Below are 21,682 nucleotides of genomic sequence, written 5' to 3' on the forward strand. Positions count from 1 at the left end.
TGGTAGCGGCCACTCTGAGTGCTACCCACATGTTGGGATAGATTTCTAGAGAAGTTTTTTCTCCTCTAGAAAAACTAAAAGTTCCATGCTTGACATATTGGATTTTGGCCAGGTAAGAAATGACTGCATCTCTGCTAAGAGTTTTTTTTTTTTTTTTTTATTTATTAGAGTACATATTGCACAAATAAGTAGACCCCGAGAAAAAGGCTTGTTAATTCCAGGCCGAGCAGACATGTTGCTACCCATAACAGTCATGGAGTTCATAGAAAATACTAGATGTAGTCGTTTTTGTTGTGGGTTGCTTTTTTTTTTTTTTTTTTTTTGCATTAGTTAATTTGATTAAATTTAAGATTTTGTAATCTATGCATCCTATTACAACCTTACTTTCATGTTGTGAGTCAAGTGCGTATTCTACAGAAAACATTTTGTCAATATTTTGGAAATTATTCTTATGTTTATTGAGATATTGAACATCCATCCATCCATCCATTTTCTTGACCGCTTATTCCTCACAAGGGTCGCAGGGAGATATTGAACAAAATCTTTACATTTTTCAAAGGTGGTATACTCATATATGCTGAGCACTGTACATGATGCAGCAATAGCTGATATAACTGAAATAGTCACCTGGATCTAGAAGATCGAGCTTTGTGTCACTCAAAGTACTGCTGATTGGTGCTTGACTGGCTGTTGCTTCAGCTGTACATGAAACAAAATACATCACTTCAAATTATTTTGGTGTTAAAGCAGGGAAAACAAATCCATTTGCATTATGATAGAATACAATGTCAGAAATTATGGCTGTTTGTATTAAATGCACCATCCATGCACTTACATTCAGTAGCCTTTGGTGAAGATGACACTGAAGGATTGTTTACCACAGCTTCTGCAGGTGCTTGTTGTGGCTGCAAATATTTTCTCAGCGCATCTAGTTAAAAAAAAAAATGCATTTACTATATCGATGTTTACATTAAACCAGCACATAATTCTTATTTTCAATGAATTAATAAATTAATGTGGTTATGTGAAACAATGACTTGTGCAAATCCATTTGCAGGTATCTGGACTTGCTGGCTGTTTTAGTTTAAACTCAGCAAGCGTTGCCCCACTCTTGTGTGCAAAGTAGCTACTAGCATGGATGTAATGGTGCAGTAAACAAGTTACAAGCAAGCTAAGAAGCTAACGCTATTTTCATGTTTATTTTATAAACAATGATGATTGACTGACATACATACCTCTACCCTGGGCCCGTTTTTCCTCCTCCTCCTTTCGCCGCTTTCTTAATGCAGCACGTGAAGGCTTGGACCTTTTCATTGTTGTCGATGTCAATGTATAAACAACACAAGTGTGCCAACCATCTATCTATCTTTCTAAAGTGCTGCCACTACATTCTGAGATGATATACGACCCCTCCCCCTACCTTTCATTCATTGTAAGCGGCAGCAGCGGGTCAGGTTCAGGGCGCCAGGACAGCAGGTCGTGAACTCACAGTCATTTATTTGAAATAGAAGTAATAAGAAAAAAAAAGGAACTCAATAAAATATATTTGCTATATAACATTTTATGCTATAAAACACGAGAGGGGGGGAGGGCTTTTTGTGTTTGTGTTTTTTAAATTTTATTTTTTTTCCTTTCTGCAATTTGGCGCCCCCTCCACAAGATGGCGCCCTAGGCGACCGCCTAGCTCGCCTGTAGCCTGGGCCCTGCCAATTGCTATCATCCTCTCAGAGAAGTGTTCAGTAAGACCAAGGCCATGTCACTTCCCCCACATCGATCCTATGACTGTGCGATTGAGTTGATTCCTGGATCTACCATTCCCAAGGGGAGATTGTACTCGGTTTCGGGTCCCGAAAGCAAGGCCCTAAACGAGTACATAGACACTTCTTTGAAAGCCGGACTTATCCGGCCATCGTCGTCGCCAGCTGGAGCTGTTTTTTTCTTTGTGGGCAAAAAGGATGGCTCTTTACGCCCTTGTATTGACTACAGCCCCCTGAATGAAATCACAGTCAAGAATCGATATCCTCTGCCCTTGATGTCATCAGTATTCGACCAGCTACAGCAAGCCAAGGTATTCACCAAATTGGTTCTCCGCAACGCCTATCATCTCGTCCGTATTCGTGCAGGGGATGAGTGGAAAACCGGCTTCAATACTCCCCGAGGCCACTCCGAATACTTGGTCATGCCATTTGGACTCACTAATGCGCCGGCTGTATTCCAGGCCATGATAAACGATGTGCTCAAGGACTTCATCGACCATTTCGTATATGTTTATCTCGACGACATTTTGATCTACTCACCGGACTTGAAAACCCACCAGCAATATGTTACCCAAGTCTTGAAACGTCTACAAGAACACCAGCTCAATGTAAAGGCTGAGAAGAGCCTTTTCCATGCAGATACCATTACTTGTACTTCTCATTCCTGGGATTCGTCGTATCTCAGATGGAGTTGGAGAAGGTCAGCGCGGTCAGAGACTGGCCCACACCTGAATCCAGAAAGAAGGTGCAACAGTTCGCCATGGTCCGTCGATGTCGCCGAATCTGGTCAGCAGCTCGACTGGCACTACAGCGTCAAGGCGACAGAGTGAAACGAGCTGCTGACCGGAGGAGGAAGGCCGCACCCCAATACCAGCCAGGACAGAAGGTATGGCTTTCTACTAAGAACCTTCACCTCAAAGTACCTTGTCCAAAGTTGGCCCCAAGATTCGTGGGGCCATTCCCGATCGCCAAGACCATAGGTCCTGCCGCCGTGCGCCTTCGCTTGCCTCGATCCCTCCGCACCCACCCCACCTTCCACGTGAGCCAGGTCAAGCCTGTCCAGGACAGTTCCCTGGTCCCGCCCGAGCCTGCGCCGCCCCCTCCGGAGATGGTGGAGGGGGGCCCAGTGTATAAGGTCAGGAAATTATTGGGCGTCAGGAAGCGGGGCCGGGGACACCAATACCTTGTAGATTGGGAGGGATACGGGCCAGAAGAAAGGCAGTGGGTGCCCGCCCGGTTCATCGTGGACCCCTCCCTCATCGACGATTTTTATGACGAGCACCCTGAGATTCCTGGGCCGTCGAGAGCCGGCCGTTGAGGGGGGGAGGGGTACTGTCACGCCGCCACCAGAGTGGCGGTTCATGCTTTTGTTTTCACAGTCAGGTTCCCGTTTTATTTTGAAAGTATTAACTCTCCTCTCACCCCAGGTGACTTAACCTTCCTGCAGCTCACTGATTACCGGTCCACGCCCATGATTACCACCACCTGTTTCCAATCAACCCGGACATAAAAGCCACCTGCATTCTCCCCTCAGTTGCCAAAGTGTCACATCTCAGTGCATGGAAGCGTCCTCACAGTCCTCGTTCCACAGTCCTTGTTTGATGTCTTGTCTTGTCTTGTCTTGCCTTGCCTTGCCTTGCCTTGTGCCCTTAGTTTGCCCCTTGTTTTCCTCCCTAGTGGAGCGCCTTTTGTTGTCCCTGTTTTTGAGTGCCCTTTTTGTATCTCCAGTTTGGAGCTCTTTTTGTTCAGCCTTTTTTCCCTCTTTGAGAGGTGTTTTTTGTTTCGAGCTATTAAAGCTGCAGCCTTTTTGGCTAACTGTCACTCTGCGTCTGAGTCCTACCTTCTCTCGTCGTGTCAATTATTTTATTGGGATTTTCTTCTCTTTTGTTTTTTTTTTGTTTTTCCCTTATCTCTGCTGTTCATCTGTTTATATGTTCAATAAATTAAGAAAAAAAAAAAATGATGCCTTTGCTGCAAGGAGGTCCCGGCGTGCACTATTAAGTATTTGCCGTTATGTTCCTAAGTTATTTAGTGAAGTTTTTTTGCACACTATTCACATTATCTGTGAATCACCTTATTGCCAAAGTTTTACGATATATCAAAGTTTGTATATTGATACATTTACTATTTTTTGTATCTTACACAATTAATGTACATAGTGAAAACATTTTGAGGTTTTAAATACTGTCATTTTGCAAAAATTGCAACAAAAAGTTGCATTGCATTGTACTTCTGTTATTTTTCTTATTTTTATTTGTTTGTGGAATTTGGTATTTATTGTGTGGTGTGCTATTAAATATAATATATCTATATTTTTTTTGTGTGTGTGTTTTTTTTTTATGGGATTGGGGGGGGGGGGCTACCATGTACATTTTCGCCTAGGGTACCAAATCATGTAGGGCCGGCCCTGCTCTCGAGAACCGGACTTGGCACCACTGTCTTAAACCGTTTGACTGCGTTCATGTTTGTGTGTGTGTGTTCAGATTTTTTTCCATTTGTCAACGATCCTACAAATCTCCCGTTACTGTATTTTCAAACTTTATTTTGCATTCAACCTGATCGGACGCACGTCGAACCGCCATTACCGAGGGAGCTATAACACTGGAGAAAGGAAAAAAATTCCGGAGTCTTTACGGGGAAAACCCGGCAGCTGTGGTTACCAGGCAAATGTGTTAAAAAAAAAAAAAAAAAGTCGATGAAATATAAACAATTATTTTACTGGTATTGAATGTACAATAAACAGAATCTGATACATAACATTACAAAATAGTATAGCAGCATGTGCCTGGAAATGGTACTTCATCTGCAGGGCCGGCGCTAGCCATTTTGGTGCCCTAAGCATAAATGTTTTGTGGATAAAAACACTCCGTCCGCACACCCCATCACCCCTCCCCTGGTAGAAATGAACTGATCTGAGTATTGTCAGTTTTACTTTATTAAACAAAATAACATAAGTAGGGCTGGGTTTGAAATATCGATATATCGCTATCATATCGATACACCTTTTCATATCCCAATATCGATACATAAAACCATGTATCAATATATCGACCCCCACATTTTTGTCAATTTACACAGCCTGTGCTGTGGTTGTAATTTATTTAAATTATTTATTGTGGGCGGCACGGTGGACGAGTGGTTAGCACGTCTGCCTCCCAGTTCGGAGGACTCCGGTTCGACTCCAGGCTCCGGCCTTCCTGGGTGGAGTTTGCATGTTCTCCCCGTTCCTGCGTGGGTCTTCTCCGGGTACTCCGGTCTCCTCCCACATTCCAAAGACATGCATGGCAGGTTAATTGGGCGCTCCGAATTGTCCCTAGGTGTGCTTCTGAGTGTGGATGGTTGTTCGTCTCTGTGTGCCCTGCGATTGGCTGGCAACCAGTCCAGGGTGTCCCCCGCCTACTGCCCAGAGCCAGCCGAGATAGGCGCCAGCACCCCCCGCGACCCTTGTGAGGAATAAGCGGTCAAGAAAATGGATGGATAATATTGTTTTTATCAGGCCATGTTAAATGAAACAGATTAATGTAACTGCAATGGATTCAATTCCTAATGTAAATATTCATATTCTTACTAATGCATTAAATTAGAGCAAGAAGTTTCTACTCTTTGCAACATTGGTACTTTTGACTGTCTAAAATATGTGCTGCATGAATTCCTCAACTGAATCGAAAATTGTTGTGAATCATGAATTGAATCGGGCCCTTGTGAATCGAATGAAATCGATTCTGGAAATCTGAATCGATACCCAGCCCTACTTCTAAGTGTCAATATTGAAGTTTTAAAAATGTTCACAAAAATAAGTGATAAATAAGTCTTTATAAAACTAACAATGACACCAAATACTCAAATAAATAAAGCTAAATGAATTAAAATAAAACTCAATGCCACTACTATTAACAAATAAACATCTGGAAATGAACATAAAGTGCAAGCAAGTTAGTAGAGGCCCTACAGAGGCACATGTCTCCATTTCTGGGCTGCAAAATCGGCTATCAGGTCATCATATGACAGCTTTTGTGCAATTTCCGCATTTATGTTCGGGTATGAAATGCTCCTTGAACATATTGAAGCATTGATCCTGTATTCAGAAATACAAGACAATATTCAGGGATTCTACAATGAAATATGGTTTTGAACCAACCATGGTACAAACATTTTCTAAATTGATTAGGATTATGGTATTGTGCAGGCCTATATTTAAAACACAGGTACATGAAAATTTTAAGAATCTACCTTTTTAGAGAAGGGCTGATAGGGCACTATGTAAAAATTCTGGACATAATGTTAAAACTATGAATATGAAATGATGAATTCTACTTAGCCTTAAGATGGTAGGGGTGTGAATTGCCTAGTACCTGACGATTCGATTCGTATCACGATTCACAGGTCACGATTCGATTCGATACCGATTAATCCCGATACGAATTTATAAGTCGATTGTTGCGATTTTTTTCATTCAAATTTAGAAAATACTAATCAGTAAGCTTGTAGAGTGTAAGATTTATATGAAAATGTATTATTTATTTATCTGAAATTTCAGTCTTATAGAGGTTGTAATCTGTTTCATGTTTGAACAGCATTAAAATAAAATATTAAGGCTTAATGTTCCGTTCATATAACATTCTTCCATGCTCAAGGTGTGAATCCTAAAAAAAAAAAAAAAAAAAATCGATTCTGCCGATTATTGAATCGATTCGAGAATCGCGCGATGTAGTATCGCGATATATCGCCGAATCGATTTTTTTTTAACACCCCTAATGATTACTATTATTATTATTATTAGAACTATTATTATTATTTTCAAATTACACTTTCACCAGTACATGCCGCTCTTGGCCTAGGAACCTCTTGAAAATGTCGGCATACTCGTTGGCGTTCCATATGAAACAATATTGTCTCGTCATATTCTATTTAACATACCGTATAATGAACGTGCTGGTCACAACCATTCCACTGCGGCGGTTTTGAGTGTTTTTTTTTTTTTTTTGCTAACTGTGGTCATGTAAACGTAGCTGTTACAAAATAAACAAACAAATTGTCATTGTCATACCTGCAAGTGACGCGCGAGCATCATCTCGTTTTTTCTTTTCCTCTTTTCCGCCCCCAATTCTTGATGCCTTTTCGATGACATGTTCAGATATCCAAGAATATATAAAGTGCACCCCACCCCCTCCCCCTTTCTCTACTTGTTTGCTCCGTTGAAGCAAAGGTGCACCCACCCCCACCCCCTTTCCCTAGTACAGTAGTTTGCTCCGTTGGAGCAAAAGTGCACCCCGCAGCCCTCCCCCTTTCCCTAATAGGAGCAAGCTACTAGGGGAGGGGGGGCACCAACGTAGACCAGCGATACCGCTCGTCGAGTAAATAATGCTACGTTATTTTTTGTATTTATTAACATGCTTTACAAGCTTTTATTTTAAATATTAGACACTGATATTATAATTACTAAAATGATTATTTTTACAGGCTTGATTTGTTTTTTGGTGCCCCCTTAGGCAGTTGATGCCCTACGCGCAGTGCGTGATAAGCGTATGCGGAGCGCCGTGTCTGCTCATCAATCCTAAGGTTTTGCATCTGTGGCATGATGAGCTCCCATTCACGGCAACAGTAGGATTCGACTTCTGTCGGCATGAGTTCACAATTCGAGCAAGTACACCACCATTTCTCAGTCACCTGAGGCTCCAGCAACAACCAATTCTCGATCCCTCCTCTCACTCTGTGTACGTTGTAAATCCATCTGACGAATTTCGACATCAGTATATTCGGGTTCATAAAGATACCCCCTTGGCTCAGCGCTAAAAACATTTTCTTCTTCGTCAGTATCGTAGTCAGACATGTTACCGTGACTTCTCGGAGTTATAATTACGGCGGAAGGCTACTCGCTGCATGCGGGGCGCCGCGCAGTGATACGAACGAACAGAAAAATAGTACCCGGCGGTAATGGCGTCTGATTTTTTCGGGAAAAGAGTATTGTGATGCAAATGTATCACTCTTTTGAACACAACTTGTTTGGGAAGAAAAACGCTTTATTTATAAGACCCCAGCTAAGCTGCCGGGCTATTTTCTTCTCGTCCAACACCGGAGCCGAACTCTTGTCACAGAACACTGTCAGTGGTAAGTCAGTGATGATCGCACACACTGGAGGTGAGGATGAAATTGAGATTTATGTCAAAAAATCCGAACTATCCCTTTAAAGAAATTTGAAACTTTGAATTAAGTAAGTAATGATGGTTTTCAGCAATGACGATATTGTAAAGTGTGTAGAGGCACCATTTGGCAAATTGCCAAATGGGGAAGGCCTTGATATCGCACTGATAGTAGAAGCTTCTATATGGAAATGCAATGATTTCATGACTTTCTAACAGAGTAAGACAGGTAGTAATTTAAACCTTATTGACTGAATTTGAAAATACTTAGCCTACGAGGAGTTAAATGTTCTAAAAGTTCATTACTGTGGTGTTTGCATTTACGAATAGATTTGGTGTGACTCATGCAGATCCAGATTAGAGAACAACATAAAATTGCAAGAAAGAGCCTTTACAATGTTGTTTTGAATATAGTCCTAAAGTTTGTATAAAAGATTGGTTACACGGAGGAATGTTTTCCTAATTGAATTCTGTTTTCGCTCCTGCTGTGATTGAGTGTGAAATTTAACAAATTCTCCCTCACCAGAACCTGATACGTAAAATAGGCATTGAAGGGAAAAGATTATTAAAATGGTTTAGAAGGCAAACATATTAGTGGTGAGTTATTTAAAATAAATGAATAGCTGAGATTGGTATTTGATTAAGATGAAAAATGGCATTTAGAATTGAATTTGAATGTTCTTAAAAGAGCACAATTATTAATAGCTGCTTTTCCACCAACAAGCCCAGGATCTTTGAGTTCTGGGTAAAGTGAGTTTTTGGTTGTAAAAGATCAGCAGGGAATTTAGAATTGTGTTTTTACAGTGTCTTAGAGTTCTCTGTAATTAATTTAAATGAGTTTGATTGAGACGAGCTGATGTAAAAACACTGACCCCTCAAAGTAACCAGCCTAGGTTAGCGAGACCCTGCTGCCGAGATGGTACTTGGATGCCCCCTGGGGAATTTTAATGACCCTGGTAATTGTTGTTGGTGGAAAAACGCCCATTTATTTCAACAAGGTGAACATGAAAAACAAAGATGAAACGAAACCAGTAAGCAGAATTATATTAAATGGGATTAGGCCTAGTCTTGGTGTCTACATTAGATGGGAACATGGTAGTAAAAAGATAAGCCGAGTAGAAAAAGGGATATCGCTATGTGAAAGGTGTAGGATCTTTGCATTTTTACGACGCAGTATATATCCTAAATAAATTCTTAAATGGTAGCTGACGCCTTATTACAAAAAGCGAGGGAATTGAGTGTAAAGAAGGGAGATAGAATGGCAGATGACAAACTATGTCACTCTGAGCATAAATATGAGAACGAAAACAATGCCACACCTACGAGTGTCACAGTTGACTGACTACCTGTAAACTGATGATGAGTTTGATGCAGTGACACTGCATATAACAATTATGGCAGAAGAAATAGAAATGACAGAACTTTTGTTTTTGTAAAGGTTTGAGGGCGTGGGAGGAGGACCCGAGTGCAGAGACGGGAGGAAGGCAGAGTCACTTGAGAGTTTTTAATCAGTCAACACAGTAGTGAGAAGTAGAGCAAGGTGGGGGTCGAGTCCAGGCAGGTGATAGGTGATCCGCAGGCGGGTTGGCTTCGGCAGGCAGGTAAATGTAGGGCTTCAGCAGGTGCAGGAGATCTGGACAGAGAATGATAATCAAAATAGGTTCTACACAAAGGCAGGCAATGAGCTGGAAGCAACTGACTGTATCACAGTAACCCCGGGTTTTCACAGGATGCGGTTGCGGTGCGGTTGCGGTGCGGTGCGTCTTGACTGCGTGCTCCGGACGGGTCAATTTTTTTGTCAATCCACACCGGCTCCGCACAGCTGCGGTCCGGCAGCTCCGTCGCCGCCCACTTCCCAACGTGTCTCGCGGGACCGCGCGCGCGCGATCATGTGGCATTTCACAACGACAAACATACAGAAAGTCTGCTCAACAGAGAAGCAGAAAGATATGAGATTCCATGCAGCATCCTTTTTTTGGTTGTCCTTGTAAAGTATATTAATAACGAGAGTCGGGTCAGTGCGGGTCCACTCTTTATTTCTGTCTTCCGCGTCCAGCTGCCGCTCAGTACGGCAAGCGAGACGGGCACAACAAGCAATCGCGAACATCAAACTCACAATACATTACAGTCCTTATAAAAAGGATGTGCCGTGTCATATATTATTTTGTGGTTTTCCACCTCCAATATAAACCTCTCCTCGTCCATGTTCGCTGGTGTCTAAACCGTGAATGAGCACATGGCCCGGCGACGCCCACGTCACGTTTTGCTGAAAAACTTGCGAAATAGGAGCTGGCGAGTGTTTTATTCTGAAAGGTAACCGGAAATTTATTTTGAAACTGCCTCGGTCTTCCTGTCCCGCTCGATGTGTTTTGTGCTAGCTTGCCATTTGCCGGAGGCCTACCGCTGCGGCGTCCGGCAAAAATAGAAAATAGGTCTATCCTTGCGGAAGGCTTGCGGCACGCCACAGCTGAGACGCAGTCGACACGCAACGCACCCGCAAGCGGTGTAAACTGCACCATTCGAATGAATGGAATCTAATTGCTTGCGTCGCCGGACCGCACCGCAACCGCACCGCAACCGCATCCGGTGAAAACCCGGGGTGAGACAGGATTTGAGTTAATCAGGCCTCAGCCCCGCCCACTAACTTTGATGGGCGAGTTTGACAGATAAAATAAATTCACGAAACACCGCAAAACAGCGACCATGAAATAATTTGAATAAGTGAATATATATATATGTATATATATAATTAAATAATCACAGGGAATTTAATTGTGTATTTATTTATTTAATGTTGGCACTTTTGGTCCTCCATATATAAGCAGGGTTACTTTTCAAATGTATTCTGACAAAGTTGAAAAAAAAATCAAATTAGTAATGTAATCCAAGTACTGTAATATTAAAATAATGCAACTTGAATCATTTTAATTACTTTTGGATTAATTCATTCCCAAATAGGCTAATCAGGACAAAATAAAAAAAAGATCACAAACAATATATTTTGGAATGGATACAGTGGACATGGGATAGGACTGCAAAGAGCAAAACCATTCAAATGAGCTTCCAGCCAAGTTAGCTTTGGACACCAGCAAATCGAAGTTGCAACGCTCCTACTTTTACTTTAATTTGGCTTCTACATTGGCTTAAAATAAAGCAAGGCAATTGGTTTTTCAACTTTATTTTAATAGATATGTACAAAATTTACAGCGTCTGAAAGTAGTTGGTCCAATTAGTCAAACTGCCTGGGTGGCGTGGGACGAGGTACCCAAGGTCTTCTCCATGCTGCGGTTGTGCTTGTCCATTCGCAGGGAAAAGTCCTGGAAGCAATTGTCCAATTCTGTCGCCCATTTCTTGACCTCACAAGCGTGACGGTGACCTTTGCAGCAGTAGTCGTCCGACTGTTGGATGAGCAGCTTCACGCACTGCTCTGTTTCCTGCAGATGAGTGTGTAAGAATATTTTTGAATGCTTGTATTAGAAATTTATATTTGTGTTGTCGCACTGAAAAGTTTCCAGAAAGGGAAATAGTTTACTGCTATTAACAATGTGTGAATTATAGTGTGATGTGCAACCCACCTTGGCAATGATGTGCAAGTCCTCGCGATCTTTCAAAAGCTCCCGCCTGCTTTTGTGGATGCGAGAGCCAGTGGAGAGGTGTGTGGACAGGTAAACCTCACCCATGTCCTGAATGGTCCCAAGCAGCTACAAACAAACAAACAAACAAACAAACAAACAAACGGACGTGTGATGTTTTTGATTGAGTCTCATGAGGAAGTAAGAGACGAATGTTTTCTAACTGACCTGTTTGGCCCGACGTTCAAATGCCACAAAACTCTGACACTGCTCCAAACTCTCCCTCATGTTCCACAAGTGAAGGACACGATCTTCTCTCTCCAGCAGGCCAGCAAGGATTTCTATGACAACAAAATAATCACACATTAGGGTAACAGATGATGAAAGATTAGAACGGCATTTTACAATTCTTACAATTATTTTCAATACTTTCCAATTTTCTAGTGGTGCATTGAATAGTTTTTCCAAGGAGAATTTGTGCTCAATTAAAGACGCTGATTTGTACAATTTTCTTATGAGAGCATTTGGTTACGGCTATATGAATCCCTTCGTTTTGGTAAATACATTAATTATTTTGTCCATACTGACTTTGAACTTCTCCCTTTTGTGCGTCATCGTGACTCTGCATTCCCATCTTGACGCCGTCCCTTTCCATGTACTTCAAGAAGATATCCGCGATTCTCCTGGCCATACTGCACGCCTCAATGACAAAAATGACAAACTCTTAAGTTAAGAGGTATAACAATGCAAAACTATGTTTGTATCTTCCAGGTGTCATTTGAACCTTGAGGAAGACTTCCTTCTGCTCCAAGTGTTTCCTGATCCTGAGGGTCAAATCCGCCTCACATTTGGGGTGGAGATTGTCCGCTCCTCCGCACCAGTCCTCCTCTCGCTGATAGTCCTGCTCCAGGCAGTCCAACACATGGCACACCTGCAAGGGAGAAATTAAGTCAGTCCGTGGTATTCTTCTTGTTCCCCAGAATTGCATGTGTTCAAATGAGCCATCAAGGTAGGATAATTCATTTTATGGAATCCAATATCAAACATTGACATCTAATGCTTGTCCTACTTTTTCTGAGGTCTTGTAGAAGGCCACAGAAACGACAACCAGCTTGATTTTTCTTGGCGTTTTGCTCAAGAGCTGCGGCCAGTCAAATGTCGCACCCTCTGCGCAGTCTCTGTCCAGGTCCATGTCGTGGGTTCTGGATTTGCGAAAGCAGAACATCCTATTTGTGTGCACTGCTCAACTTTCAAAGCACTCTGGTCGGACTTCTGTAGGCAAGAGGTGGAGAACAGTCAGAAGATTGTTGCCACAAAGAAAGCACGATTTCAAGGCAGCATTTCTAATTATATAGCCTAACTTACACAACAAAAACAAAAGCAGCTGTAATAAAACGTACATAAATTACACATGAAACAATATACAGTGAAAAAAAATACAAATAAAAAAGCAGTTTTTACAGCGGCGGTTACCAGGGAAATTCTGTAATAAATGCAGTGGGGAAATGCAAACAACTTTACAGAACAGCTTGTTTATTTTACTGGTATTGAATGTGCAATAAACAGACTCTGCATGTAAATTGAACAGAACAAAATAGTATAAAAGCAGCAAATGAAGATGAATTACCATTTCCAGGCACATGCTGCTGTTATACTAATTTGTTATGAATCAGATTCTGTTTATTGTACATTTAATACCAACAAAATAACAAAGTTGTTCAGTAAAGTTGTTTACATTTCATACACTATTCTTTTGTATTTCTCTTGTTTTTCATTATTTGCCTGGTAACCACAGCTGCCGGGTTTTCCCCGTAAAGACTACAGATAATTATTATTATTATTTTTTAAATCTTTTCTTTTCTCCAGTGTTATAGCTCCCTCCGTAATGGCGGTTCGACGTACGTCCCATCAGGTTGAATGCAACATGAAGTTTGAAACTTTTTTTTTTTTTTTTTTTAACTTTATATTAAAATAAATAAATAAATAAATGAAGTTTCAAAATACAGTAACGGTAGATTTCTAGCATAGTTGACAAACAGAAAAAAAATCAGAACACAAACTGTCATAAACGCAGTAAGGCCTTGAAAACAACGCAAAAAGAGGGCAAATTTGAATTTTAGATGTCACACATATAGCCAATCTACCAACCAATCGACAAAAAAGTATTCTGTAGCCATATGCTAAACAGGAAGTCCGCCATATTGATTTACTTTGGTATTTGTAGCCATTTTATAAGGGGTCATATTTTAACAACTGTCGATTCACAGGCAGCCACAACAAGCGCGGTTCTCTCACGTAACGGCTAAAATTGTGCAGTTAACAACAAGTTACACGCACAAAATCAACACTGAAAGTTTACATAAGAAAAAGTTTGGAAAAAGCAACACAAATTAAAGAGGACGTTTGCGAAGCGCTTTTAACAGCTATACCGACTCACAGGCATTACACATTCAATTTGATATTTTAACGACATATTTGACTCGACAAAACACACACATAGAAAAATAATAATAACTTTTCTATTTTATTGAATCAGACAGTTGTTGTGAAAGACAAGACAATTGTTCAACATTTAGCTGCTTGTAACCAAAGAGAGGTATAAACATATAATGGGTCATAATTTATCATCTTGACTAAATTATATTCATTCAGTGAAAAATGCCTGCACTATAAATTATGGTTGAGTGAAACAAAGATTCATTACCGATACATATACCACACAAGATAAAATACCCACCATTACATTGCATACCAGTCCATCTTAGTGCAGCGAGAGGTCCAAAACATACAGCACATTTATCCAAGCTTGATACATGTGAATAAACCACCTGATGTTTACACTTCTGTAAAAAAACAAAAAAACAAAAAAAAAAAACAAATAAAAATGATAGTTTGTTCACCTCTAAAATCCACCATAAATTAATTAGGGGGTGGGGTGGGTGCACTGCAGTGCATAATCTAAATCACCAAACTGCCAACAAATCTTCAATTTGTAATATTTTTGAATTTCAAGTTCCACAACTTCTTGGAATGTTAGCCCATACAATCTTATTGTTGGATACTGTATTTTAAACGTCTTTGCAATAGACCATTATTGATTTGTTAGTTATATAGTGCAGCCCTTGCATCTATTCTACACTCTTCACTCCCAACGTCTTGCTTCCGAAAACTGATTTCAACTGATTGCAGACTGACACAACTGTTCCTTCACCATGTTGTGCTTCAGTTGAAACCTGGTGCAGATGAAATAAAAATTTATGAAATATTAAAATTAAATTCCTAGTAACAAGACTGTACCTGTGCATTTACAGTTACATTTCATAGAGGAATATGAATAGGTTAAAGTATTGTGAATGCAAACTTTTTCTGAAAAAATAAATAAATAAATAAGTCAGCACGAGAGGTTTGTGTTAATTGGTGAGGTCTAATTTTTCCAAATCATGTGATTGCCAATTAATCAACCCACATGCAATAATCAATAATCATTGCAGAGTGGTAAAGTGCATGCAGTGACTCGTTCAACTTCTGCTTACAGTTAGTCTCTAATTAATCAAGACCTAATAAACAGTTTGTTACAGGGGATATAATTGACAATATTGATATGATTATGTAGTATAACGTCACTGTGTAAAAATCTTCTACACAATTAAACATTGAAGAGAAAATACACACAGTCCTCAGAGTTCATACCTGACCACAGTATGAACTGTGAGGACTGCATGTGTAACTTCAAGCCCCGAAAACGTATTTATCCCTGACAGTGTATTCACTGTCCTCAAAGTGTCAAGTTATTCACAACTACTACATTGTGAGGACTGTGTATCTGCGAGGTCTGCGCAGTATTGGAACAACATGCGACATGGGTGTTGAATATTATGAGAGAGATTATTTCGATATAGAACATGAACCTAAAATGTCTTTGTAATCCAATTAAAAAAGAAATACACTTTTTTTATGTGGAAAAATAAGCAGGCTCTTTGTGCTCTAGTCTTATCCAATTAAGTTATTTATTGTTAGTGATGCTTCTCGATACTGTTCTCTTTTACAGCAATGCACAATTAAGGTTGTCTCTGATTGGTCAAAGTAAAACGTTTGTTGGGTTTATTAAATTAAAAATTGGTTAAAATTGTAATTATCCTGAATGTAGAAGTGGTGAAAAAAAAGAGATTTTATTTTTGGCCATATCACTCATCGCCAGACTGAAGTATACAGTCCAATATTCATTTGTTGCATGTCTTTGCAATACACATATTGCATGAGCCATTCGTGCGACAAGATTTTATCCATGGATTGTGCAGCCCTAATATCTGCACCCTCCACTACAAACGTCTTGCTTCTGAAAAATTAAGTTCGACATCAACATTCAAAAAGAAATCTAGTCACCTGGTCAGCGTTCGTGAAGTCTGTGACACCTGCTTCATCAGGTTGTTCTTCTGTTGAAATCTGATGCACATGAACGGAAAAATACAAATAACATTCAATTCTTAGTAATACATAAGACCGCATCTGTTAGTGCATTTACACAGTTACAGTACATAGAGGAGAATGATTTGGTAAAAGTATTGTGAATACAAACAATTTTTGTGACAAAAAAAATAATTACAGAAAATAAAAATCAGTCAGCACGAGAGGTTTGTGTAAATTAGTGAGGTCTAATTTTTCCAAATCATTTGAATGCTGATTAATGAACCACATGCAATAATCATTGCAGTGTGGTAAAGTGGATGCGTTGACTAGTTCAACTTCTGTTTACCGTTAGTTTCTGATTAATCAAGACCTAATAAATAGTTTGGTACAAGGGATATAATTGACAGCATTGATGTGAAAATGTAGTTTCATGGCACAGAGTGTGAAAAATCTTATGCACAATGAACAGAAAATACACACAGTCCTCAGAGTCCATACCTGACCCGAGTATTGAACTGTGAGGACTGCATGTGTGACTTCAAGCCCTGAAAACTTATTTATCCCTGACAGTGTATGAATACACTGTCTTCAGAGTGTCAGTTATTCACTACTATTACATTGTGAGGACTGTGTATCTGCAAGAGCTGCACAGTATTGGCAAACCTTGCAACATGGGTGTTGAATATTGTGAGAATTATTTTGAAATAGAACATGGACCTACAAAAAAATGACATCTTTATTATTTAATAAAAGAAATACACTTTCATGCTCAAAAATATGCAGGCTCAGTGTGATCTAGTTTTATGCAATTAAGTTATTTATTTTTAGTAATGCCTCTTGACACTGTTCTCTTGTACGGCAATGCACAATCAAGGCTGTCTCTGATTGGTCAAAGTCAGACTAAAGTAGAGCTGGGAAATAAATAGAATTAATTCGATGAATCATTTTGAAAATCGAATTGTTGAAAATTTGCTAAATCGTGAAATCGAATTATGTCTTCTGGATTATTAATGTTAACTTTGTGTTCCTATTTGAAATGCTGTATTGTATTAAGTGTTACGGCTCCCCCTATTGTTGAACAGAGGGAAAGGTTAGACATGCGCAGTGGATGTTTGGTGGGTGGTTTTTGGTGTGATGGTGGAAAAGAAGCAGGTGTTCGACTGTGGAGAATAAAAAGTTTAAAAAGGCAACAAACGTCGTGTTTGATTAGTACAAGTCAACATTGGTAGCAGAGGATGGTTTGAGGATGGCTGCGAACTACAAGGTACCGCCGAAGTTTGACGAAACCAGACCGTATGAGAGTTGGAAAAATGAAATCAGCGTTTGGAAAAGGATCACGGAGCTGGACAAGAAAAAGCAAGCGCTTGCTTTGGCTTTGGGGCTGGAAGGAAGAGCCCGCGAAATCGCCATGGAGATTCCAGCTGACGACTTGGACAAGGATGATGGTATGGAGACATTATTAGCTAAACTGGACGGTGTTTTTCTAAAAGAGGAAAAGGATCGTACTTACGAAGCCTATTCTCATTTTGATCGAATTACGAAAGACAGTTCCGTTTCAATGGAAGATTACATCATAGACTTTGAACAGCGTTACAACCGGAAAAAAATATATAACATGACACTACCTGATGCTGTGTTAGCATTTAAGCTGCTGGAGACGGCTTGTCTCGACGAAAAAAACAGACAGCTCGCGCTAACGGCATGCACGGAGTTGAATTTCTCGTCAATGAAATCTGCGCTCAAACGGATTTTTGGAACGAAAACGACAAGTTCGTCGAACACGATACAGCTGAATCAGGACGCAGCTTTTCTCACGGATCAACGAGAAATAAAAGGAAAACGAAACACGTCGTTCAAAAGTGGTCAAATCAGGACACCGCTACCAGGCACCAATCCATTGGATAAATTCGGCAAACGTTCGAGGTGTGCTGTGTGTCAAAGCACATTTCATTGGGCCAAAGACTGCCCCCATAAGAGGAATGAGCAAGTAAAAATAATTGAAGATGAAAATGTGGATGAAGTGAACATAACATTGTGGACACAGGACCCCATGTCTGACTCAGAAATTTTTTTGACTGAATCTTTTGGAACAGCCACTATAGACACGGCGTGCACTCGCACAGTATGTGGTGAGATGTGGCTGGAGAGCTATGTTAATCAGCTCAGTCAAGAGCAAGTCAACAAGCTGATGAAAACAGAGCACCACAGTTGTCGGCCATTTCGTTTTGGTGATGGAAAAACAGTATATTCCAACAGAAAGGTGAGACTTCCGGCTAAAATAGGACAAACAAGATGTAATATTGACACAGAAGTGGTCAATGTTGACATTCCCCTGTTGTTGAGTAAAACATCCCTCAAGAGGGCTGGAGCAATTCTAGATATGGAACATGACAAAGTGGTAATGTTTAAGCAAACAATACCCCTGGAGTTCACCAGTTCGGGACATTACTGTGTGGACATAAGAGATGAAGATGACACTGGGAATGAAGTGAAGGATTTGCAAACAACAACTAAAGAAGAAGTCCTTTTGGTGACTGAAAATATGCGTCCAGATGAAAAGCACAAAGTCCTGCTCAAGCTTCACAAACAATTTGACCATGCATCAGCAGACAGACTGCAGAAGCTTATTCAAAGTTCAGGGAACAAAGACAAAGACTGCCTCACTATTTTGCAACAAATAGTACATGACTGTGACATATGTCAGAGATACGGCAAAACTAAGCCAAAGCCAGCTGTTGGACTGCCTCTAGCTTCAGAATACAATGAAACAGTGGCAGTGGATCTGCACGGGTTGGAGCAGAATGTGTGGTACCTTCATGTCATCGACCAGTTCTCACGCTTCAGCGCAGGAACTATAGTGAAAACCAAGAAGGCATCCGAAATCGTCAACGCCTTCATTCACACGTGGATAAGTGTGCATGGACCTCCACAGCGCATCTTCAGCGACAACGGTGGAGAATTCAACAACGAGGAATTCAGGGACATGGCGGAGAATTTCAATGCAGAAGTAAAGACGACAGCGGGGTACAGCCCTTGGAGCAATGGACTATTGGAGAGACACAATCAGATTCTTACAGCCATCATCCTCAAGGTAAAACAGGACAATGGCTGTGATTGGCAGACTGCTCTGGACTGGGCCCTTATGGCGAAGAATTGCATGCACAGTGTTCATGGGTATAGCCCCCATCAACTTGTATTTGGTCAAAATCCTAACCTACCTTCTCTGTTAGTCGATAAGTCGCAAAGCAGGGTGACAGAAACTATACAGGATGTGACACACAGTGAACAGCTAGACAATGACGATGAACAAAATGGAGACAGAGAAACCAATGTAGGAGAAGGGGTACATCCAACAGAGACACAAATTGAGATTGAGCACAATGCTGTATATGATAATCCTGTCATCATTGACAGTGTAAAGTTGAAACAGGGACAGACTGTAACTTTTATGAAAAGGAATGAGGATGTCCCTATGAGAGCAAAAGTGCTTGGCAGAGCAGGCAAAGCCACAGGCCAGTATAAAATTTGGTATAATCTCCAATATATTCAGTCTGATGGTAGCGACGGTGAAAAGGAAGCAGTTGATATGTCAGGTGTTGATCATCTCAACATTGAATCGGGAGTCATGAATGATGATGTACTTATTACAAAAGACATTTGATGCAGCTAAACAGGAAGAGATCAAAAGCTGGTATGACAATGATGTTTTTGTGAAAGTAGAAGATACAGGCCAAAAGAGTATTTAATATTATATACAGGCCAAAAGAGTATTTAATATTATATATATATATATATATATATATATATATATATATATATATATATATATATATATAATATATAAGAGTTTAATATTCAAGAGCTACAAAAAGATTCACCAACTTGTGCATCTGAATCCCTCAGGTTGCTGTTGACCGTGATTTGTCAAAATCAGTGGAAAGTCCATTCTATGGACATAAAGTCAGCTTTTTTGCAAGGCATGGAGTTATCAAGGGACATTTATGTCCGTCCACCTCTAGAAGCAGGCAGAAATGGAATGTTGTGGAAACTAAAAAAAATGTGTATATGGTCTTGCTGATGCATCACTATATTGGTATAACAGAGTCAAAGAAACAATGGAGAGCACAGGTGGACAAGTATCAAAAGTGGATCCTGCAGTCTTCTACTGGTTAGACGAGAAAGGCAAAGTTACTGGTGTGCTTGCATGCCATGTGGATGACTTTCTATGGGCAGGTTCATCAGACTTTTCTTCTGATGTGATATCTCAACATTCCATGTTGGACGTGAGGAACACGACAATTTCCGTTATGTGGGAATGGATATTGTTTCTGTTAATGGTGTGATACAGATGCATCAGCACGGCTATATTGAAAACTTGCAACCGATTCACATCCAACCAGCGCGTGCTATACAGAGGGATTCACCTGTAAATGAAACTGAAAGAGAGCAACTTAGGTCTAAGATAGGACAGATCTTGTGGGTTGCTAAACAGACGAGACCTGATGTAATGTTTGACTCGTGTTGTTTGGCATCCAGTTTAAAAGATGCCACAGTGCAATCTATTCATGATGCAAACAAGGTCATTCGGAAACTCAAAGCTGACACTGAAGTTTCATCATTTGGGGAATGGTGATTTAAAACTAACCGTTTTCAGTGATGCTTCATTTGGAAACCTCCCGGATGGCGGTACACAAGGTGGTACATTGATCACCCTTATGGGAGATAAAGGAAAATTTTGTCCTCTTAGTTGGCAATCCAAGAGGATTAGACGGGTGGTTAGGAGCACCCTCGCTGGTGAAACACTTGCAATGTCAGACGGTATATGTCCAGTTTTTTAATTAAACTCTCTTTACGTTTAACTAACTCCCTCTGGAAGGGTAGACAGGACAGGCACGGCGGATACAACTCAACCGTTTATTCTATTATTTCGCACACGCACACATCAACGCACTCACACAATACCTCACATACGCGTTCGCTGTACTCAGCGTTAGCTAGTTAGTAGCAGTAGTAGTAGTGGTAGTGTTAGCAATAGTAGTAGTAGTTAGCAATAGTAGCGGTAGGTCGCAAACCGTCGAGGCGTCCCGGTCCTGACATTCAACACAAGCCAGCTCGACATAGATACCATATATAGATTGCCCCGCCCACCCCATACACACAGGTGCAAGTCATCCATAATTAACTACGACCGGAACTGGGTACACAAATAAGATCATTTACATATATGTGGACACAAATTTATGCACTACATAATACTGTAAATTAAATTGGCACATCACTTTGAAACGGAAAATGTTTTACATTGCAGGAAAGTTCTACACCTCCCACTTGGTCTACTGATTTTACAATCTAAGTAGGCCACTATACCCATGCTCTCAAACATAAATAGGATGCACACACTTAAGCGTAGTGGAGTCTCGGGGTCCATAAACAACATCAATTGTTATCGTTAGCGTTGTGAATTTCCTTCACCGAAACACACCACCAAATGGTTGATGGTGGGGAGTCTTTATCCCGTACCGAAACACACCACCAGCTCTTGAAGGGGATGGTGGAGGGGAGTCTTTGTCCTATGCAAAGAACAGTGACAACATGCCACGTGGTGGGGATTATCCTTTTTACCGCAACACACCACGTGACAGGGATCCATTGTACCGAAACACACCACGTGGTGGGGATCCTTTTACCGCAACACACCACGTGGTGGGGATCCTTTTACCGCAACACACCACGTGGTGGGGATCCTTTTACCGCAACACACCATGTGGTGGGGATCCTTGTTCCTCTATCGGTAAAAGAACCACCA

General features: G+C 40.7%; 1 protein-coding gene across 3 annotated transcripts; it reads right to left on the minus strand.

Moving 5' to 3' along the window:
- Positions 1–11,059: 11,059 nt before the first annotated feature.
- LOC144007924 (triple functional domain protein-like) lies at positions 11,060–14,234 on the minus strand. Of its 3 annotated transcripts, none has more exons than XM_077507904.1 (7): positions 14,207–14,234; positions 12,539–12,741; positions 12,254–12,400; positions 12,058–12,169; positions 11,698–11,810; positions 11,473–11,598; positions 11,060–11,331 (listed from the first exon to the last, which is right to left on the minus strand). In XM_077507904.1, exons 2-7 carry the CDS (start codon positions 12,692–12,694, stop codon positions 11,131–11,133), a joined length of 855 nt encoding a protein of 284 aa, XP_077364030.1. In that variant the 5' UTR covers positions 12,695–12,741; positions 14,207–14,234; the 3' UTR covers positions 11,060–11,130. The 3 variants fall into 3 exon arrangements, with proteins under 3 accessions (XP_077364030.1, XP_077364033.1, XP_077364031.1); XM_077507907.1 differs by having other exon boundaries at positions 12,539–12,671; positions 14,213–14,216; XM_077507905.1 differs by lacking the exon at positions 14,207–14,234 and having other exon boundaries at positions 12,539–12,791.
- Positions 14,235–21,682: the final 7,448 nt, after the last annotated feature.

Source organism: Festucalex cinctus, chromosome 19 (genome assembly GCF_051991245.1).
Source record: "Festucalex cinctus isolate MCC-2025b chromosome 19, RoL_Fcin_1.0, whole genome shotgun sequence".
Lineage (NCBI taxonomy): Eukaryota > Metazoa > Chordata > Actinopteri > Syngnathiformes > Syngnathidae > Festucalex > Festucalex cinctus.